Source organism: Herpailurus yagouaroundi, unplaced genomic scaffold (assembly GCF_014898765.1).
Source record: "Herpailurus yagouaroundi ecotype Mexico unplaced genomic scaffold, PumYag 29, whole genome shotgun sequence".
Lineage (NCBI taxonomy): Eukaryota > Metazoa > Chordata > Mammalia > Carnivora > Felidae > Herpailurus > Herpailurus yagouaroundi.
In genome coordinates, this window is record NW_024412377.1 from 42,662,766 (window position 1) to 42,669,106 (window position 6,341).

The 6,341-nt window shown below is 55.5% G+C and overlaps 1 protein-coding gene across 1 annotated transcript in view; it reads left to right on the forward strand.

Annotated features, from left to right (window-relative positions):
• CDX1 (caudal type homeobox 1) overlaps positions 1–1,154 on the forward strand; it is a 46,263-nt gene extending 45,109 nt beyond the window's left edge. The window contains exon 3 of the mRNA XM_040497606.1: positions 145–1,154. Within this exon, the coding sequence (XP_040353540.1) occupies positions 145–354 (210 nt within the window). The 3' untranslated portion in view covers positions 355–1,154. The remainder of the gene's footprint in view (positions 1–144) is intronic.
• The last annotated feature ends 5,187 nt before the right edge of the window (positions 1,155–6,341 follow it).

The window sequence follows — 6,341 nt, forward strand, 5'->3', positions numbered from 1 at the left end:
GGTGCAGGAGGGAGGCCCGAAGCCCCCTGTGGAGGAATAAGAGCCCAGCTATCCTCCCTCTTCCTCTCGCTCTGCCTTTTGGTCTCCCCCCCCCCCCGCCCCGGCCCCCCCAACCTAGCCCATCTCTGCTCTCTGATACCACAGGTGAAGATCTGGTTCCAAAACCGGCGGGCAAAGGAGCGCAAAGTGAACAAAAAGAAGCAGCAGCAGCAGCAGCAGCAGCAGCCCCCACCGCCAGCCCACGAAGTGGCCCCCACCGCAGCTGGGCCGTCCCTGGGGGGCCTGGGCCCCAGCTCTGCCAGCCTCTTGGGTGCCTCCTCCCCAATGCCTGTTAAGGAAGAGTATCTGCCATAGCCCCCTGCCCCTGCCCCGCGGGCTGGGGGCCTGGGGACTCTGACGCTGGGCATGTGGCTCCCGTTAAGGCCTAGGAGGCTCGGTCTGAGTCCCAGCCCTGCCACTGACCTTCTAGGTAACCTTGGACAAGTTGCCCACCCAGCCCTTGCATCCCCTTGGCCCATCTGTGCAGTGAGCCTGTGGGAGAAGGACCTTTCCAGCTCCTGTGTTCTAGGCCTCAGGGGGGTAAAAGAACCCAGGGTAGGAGGTCTCAATCCCCAGAGGGCTAGGTGAGGGGCCATAAGTCCCTAGGTCCCACCTCCCCTTCCATAGGTTCAAGGGTGGGAGGCCTCTGGAGGGAGTGCACTGACTCTGGAGAAAGGGGGCAGAGCTGAGAGAAGATGGAAAGCTTGCAGCCCGGAACCGAGGGGGAGGGATGCCGGTCAGCTCACACCTGCCTCTTCCTGCACCCTCCCCTCCGGCTGCCCCCCACCGCAAATTGCCCTGACCCCTGTCCAGGCTGGATGCAAAGCACAAAGCCCACAAGAGGCTCTGATGACCGACCCCTCTGGACCACAGAGCCATATCCCCCCGCGAGCATTCTCAGGGGGGCCTCCAGATGGGGGGAGCCAGGGGGGCCCAGAGGGGCAGCGTCCACCTGCCTAGTTTCTGTCACCCCACTAGGCTGTCCCTTAGGGCCCAGGCCCCAGGGAGTCCCCGGGGGACTTCCTCTGGACCAAGCGGAGCTCACAGCTGGGCAAGCGTTGTACATAGAGTGGAATCTCTTGGATGCAGCTTCAAGAATAAATTTTTTTTCTCTTTAAAAAGAAGTATAAAAATCATTGTACACAGCATTAAAGGAAGAGGCTGAAGAAGGATAAACTGTCCTCACCTTTCCCTAACAATTGCGCGGTCCCCTCCAGTCTCTGTAGGCCTGTAACAAGGTCACCTTTAAAATGTGTTTGAAAGATCAAAAGAAGACATTGTTAGAGTAAGTCCATGAGACTATGTAAAATTTTAAGTGCATTTTATAAGCAGAATCATCAGAGCCAATATATCAGTTTTGGTTTTTTTTTATTACTCAAGTATTTTCAGCTCACATTTTTCTTTCAACAGATGATATTTATTGGGAGCCCCCTTGTGCCAGGCCTGGCTGAGCCCACAAAAGTTCCTTGGCCCACAAAAGTTCCCAGTCGGAGCTATGCCCTGGGCATCAAAGGAACAGAGCATCCGGGGAGCCCAGAGTGGGCTCCCAGCTTATAGCAGAAGGTCTGGGAGGCTTCCTGGAGGAGGTGATGTTTGCATTGAGGCCTAAAGGTCTAGTAGGTGCTGTCAGACCAAAAAAAGACCAACATACTCATAAAAAAGAGTACTAACAATGTGAACTTAAAATATAATTTTTTTAAACTCCTGAGACAAGCTACTGTTCTCAACTCCCTTCCAGGGGCGGGCAGAAGTCTGGGGCCTTCGCTCCTGAGAAGCCTCTGGTGCCAGCTGCCTGCCCCTGTTTACCGTTCTGGGATGTGGCCCAGCCATAAAAAGTGTGTGCAGACTGCCTGCCTGCCCTTTGCTCCTGGGGCACGTGACAGCAATGCACAAGGTGAATGCAGTCCCCACACAAGCCCCTGGGAGCAGCAGGCACTTCCCCCTCCTCCTGCTGGTGGCCTGGGAGACAGCACAGCTTCCCCGAAGATGGTGGGCATCTAAGGCCTGGGAACAAGGCAGTACCAGGGAAAGGACTATGCTTCCAAGAGCAGAGGAGGAAGGTTGGTGGCAGGTGTGGTTGGCAGCGCGTGGATTCTGACCTTCACAAATATTTGCTGTGTGACCCTGGGGTAACTGCATCTCCTCTCTGGGCCTCATTTAAGAAGTGGCTCAGGTCAAGTAAGTTTGGCAAGTCCCGCAGACTCAACCCTTCTGGGGGCGAGAGTGGTACGTAAACACATCGAAGCCTCTGATATGTCCTGCAGCAAAGAAACCCCTTGACTTTTCTTTAATCCAGCATTCTCCATGCTTTGCTACCCAGGAGCCCCCTACCAGCCCCTGCTAGCACCCCAGGGAGCACCACACACTCTGGAGTGTGGGGGTGCTGTGAGCTGGAGGGCCATGCTTCAGCTGTAACTCGGTGTTCACGGCACGTTTTGTCACATGGCCTGGCCTCCGGCTTGACTACCTCCAAGCTCTGAGACTTCAGACAACTTACTTAGCTTCTCTGAGCCTCAGCCTCCTCGTTTGTCAAATGGAAATGAAATACTTTGACCTATCCAGAATTTAGCACAGGGTAGGTGCTGTCTTTTAGCCACCTGCTTACAGGGCTGTTGTGTCCTACTGTGAGATGCTGGCGGGCCCGCCTAATGTCCCCACCACCCCAAGGCTGAGGACAGATGGTGGTGTGGAAGATCTGAGGCAGGGCAAGCCTGTCCCCAGCCACAGGAAAACCTCTGTCTGGCGGGAGGGCGGTGGCCGGGCCTGGCAGGCTGGGTGAGTGGCAGGTGGGGCCCACGTGGAAGGTCAGGGGGCTAGGTTGGGCCCACAAGTGAGGTTGATCACCTGTCAACCTCCAGAAAAGAGGAAACCTTTATCTAAAGGGACTTTCAAGCAGTGTCATGGGCTGCCTTGTGAGGTAATGAGTTCCCTATCACTCAGAGGGTCCCCCCAGAGCCTGGGGTGTTGTGGCTCAACAAAGGGACCCCTCCTGGGGCACCTGGGTGGCTCAGTCGGTTAAGCGGCCGACTTCGGCTCAGGTCATGATCTCGCGGTCCGTGAGTTCGAGGTCCGCATCGGGCTCTGTGCTGACAGCTCAGAGCCTGGAGCCTGTTTCAGATTCTGTGTCTCCCTCTCTCTGACCCTCCCCCGTTCATGCTCTGTCTCTCTCTGTCTCAAAAATAAATAAACATTAAAAAAATTTTTTTAAAAAAGAAAGGGACCCCTCCTGTCCTGTCGGACCCAGAAGCCAGCCCAGTGCTAAGAGGTATTCTAGCTTTCCTCTCGTGAGGAGCTGCTGTCACTTCTGTTTTGTATATAGCAATTTTATGTCCCCGTTCCCCCTGGGGGGCAGGCGCTGGTGGCTGGAGACTGGGGCTCCAGACAAACATCAGATATGGCTTGGCCTGCCCCTCAAAGGCCCATGGCCTGGTCATGGCCTCCAGCAAATCAGAAGCATGCCCATCAGCACTATGTTTTGCATGCAATTTCATCTGCAGACCCCTAATGCCCCGCTGAGAACCTCAGTCTGTAGAGCTATCCTATCGACTGCCAAGAGATCAGTGTGGGCAGAGCAGAGAGGGCCACAGCTCCGCTCTAGGGGAGGACTCAGCCCAGCTCTAGGAATAGAAAGGGTCTCCCGCTCCCCAGGGTATGTGTGTGCACACGCACGTGTAACGGATTGTGATGGGGATCTGTCCGAGGAAACCAGCCTGGCTCCTGGTGGATGAGGTGCCCCGCCAATGGGATGCAGAACCTGGGAGCACAGCAGGCCTAGGAGAGGGCGGCTTTGGAGGGCAATCCTGTCCCAGCACGGCCGCACCAGAGCCACTTTCTCTGAATCATACCAGATGGACCAGCAGCCTGATTCCTCATTTTTTACAGTCGCCACTCGCTGGTGTAACAAAACACATGCTCTACAGTGATACAGTCTGAACGTTTCAGCAAATTAAAAATGTTTATTTATATGCATTTAAAAATATCTCCGTATATAATAAAAGGAAGTACATTTTCATCTAACACTTTCCTTAAATCAGCACACATCTCCATTAGACTTCTGGTTTGATGTGAGACCAGGAGACATGAGAGAGAGAGAGAGAGAGAGAGAGAGAGAGAGAGAGGCGGGAAGAGGGAAAGAGAGATTATTTACTGGTTGGGATTCCTAAGTGCCGTCTTTCTGACAAGTAGTAACCAAACTTCCTCTGGGAGAGGGGAGAGGGGACAGCGGCTGCAGGGGACGTCAAACATGCTTGGTGTTCTGAGGGTGACTGAGGGTTCAGTGGGCAGACTGACTTATGTAGACAATATCTTCTAGAAGATGTTGGGATTTTGTTTGTTTGTTTGATGAAGACCAGACTTTTCCAACAAGGGCTGTGGTGGGGCTTCCCAAAGAAGCCAATGCCTCCCCTCTATTCCCTCTTCCTGTGGTTCTCCGGACCTTCCAAAGGATCCGATGAAACCCACGTACCAATGGGAGGGGGTTGTTCAGCAAAGCCGGAGCCTGTCCTGTAAGAGAAGAGGTGACAGTCCCTGGGGGAGGGGGGAGTGGGTCCCGCCTGGGCCTTCCTGGATTCAGGAGCTGCTGGCTTTTGCCCTCTTGGCTTCTCTCCAAAGCCCAGAGATTCAGTGCTCTGTGTGGCCTTGGGCATATGACTTCACTCCTCTGAGACAGGTTCCTCAGGTGCAAAATGGGGACGCACAAACCTGTCTTCCCAAGCTGTTGGAAAGAATTACAAATTAGATATTAGATATAAGCCTTCATCAAACGAACACAGTAGGGTTCAATAAATGTTCCTTCCCTTCACATTCAGGCCCAAAGGGCTCCTTCCTCCTGTATCTGGAGAGCCCCTGGCCTGCCCTTGAGGCCGGACTTAAAGAAAGGGGCCTCTGGGTGAGCAGGTGTGCCCAGAACCCGCCAGCCCCTTTCCCGAAGCACACTTCAGTGTAAACCCTTCTTGCCCCTTCCAGACTCCGGGGGTATGAGAGGCAGCAGACCCTTATCCTCACTCTCCCCAAAGACCTCCCCATGCTGGCTGATGGTAGGGCAATGCTATGATTTAGTGTCCGAACTGAGACACCTCTGAGTGAAAGGGGCATGATTTGCAATGCATACGCTGGGTCGACTAGCTTATACCAGTTCATGCCCATAGATGAAAGAACATGAATGCTCTAGCTAATAATTTCCTATCCTAGTCACAGGCTCACACGGACCCTCACGCTGCTCCGAGAGGTCAGTCGGGCACGGGGTGGCTGATGGCTCATCTTAGAGATGTGAAATTCTAACAGTCCTGAGGTCATACTGCTGGTGGGAGAAACCCAGGTGCTCATCATCTAAGTCACAAGCCATGACAACAACACGGCGACGCTTGCCCTGTCTCTTCTTGCCCAAACCTCTCCCTGGGAAAGGAAACATGTTCCAGACCTCCACCAGCCCAGAAGGTCCATGAGGCCTGACTCCGTCACTGGGGTCACTCACTAGCTCTGTGACCTTGACTCAACCTCTCTGCTTCAGTTTCTTCATCTGTAAAATAGGGATAGCACCATCTGTCTCTCCGGGTCCCTGTGTTGAGACAATAGGACCTAGCCCCAGGATCTGGCACAATAAATACCGTGGGCGACTGAAAAATATCTGATTAATGGCTGCTGTGTCCTTTTCTTGGCAGAAGCGGGCAACCTTTAGTCAGTCGATAAACGCCAGCTGAGCCCCTGCTATGTGCCAGGCCCGGTGCTACCTGTTTTCTATGCACAACCTCCCTGGGTTCCTCGCATCATTGTAAGGGAGGGCAGATTCTTAACCCCATTCTCCAGATGAAGAGGCAGCACAGCACGCTTAAGGAATGCGGGCAAGGTCACACAGCAAAGAGGAGGCGCTGCCTGGATCGCTGGAACCTAGAGCCCGGCTGTTTGTGTCCGTGCACGTGGCCTGCCTCTCACTGCCCAACTGGGGAAAGGAAGGCCCAGAGAGGGCAGGTTACCTGCCCAAGGTCACGCAGGAGGCGGTGGCCCGAGGCCTCCGGACCTCCGAGGGTTTCCGTCTCGGACCCCCCCTCCTCCCGCGCTCGGGCCCCTCCAATCCGCAGCTCAGCGTGCGGGGGCGCGCGCATCCCCCCCGGCTGTCCGTCCGTCAGCCGTCTGTCTGGGTGGCTACGCGGGCGCAGCCGTGCTCCCCTCCCTAGCCCGGGGCGCTGCGCAGGGAGAGGCAGGGCGTTCGTGGCGCCCGGCGCGCGCGCCCCACGCCCCACGCCCCACGCCCCACGCCCGCAGCCGACAGACGGCAGCGCCTGCGCCCGAGCCCGCACCCCCCC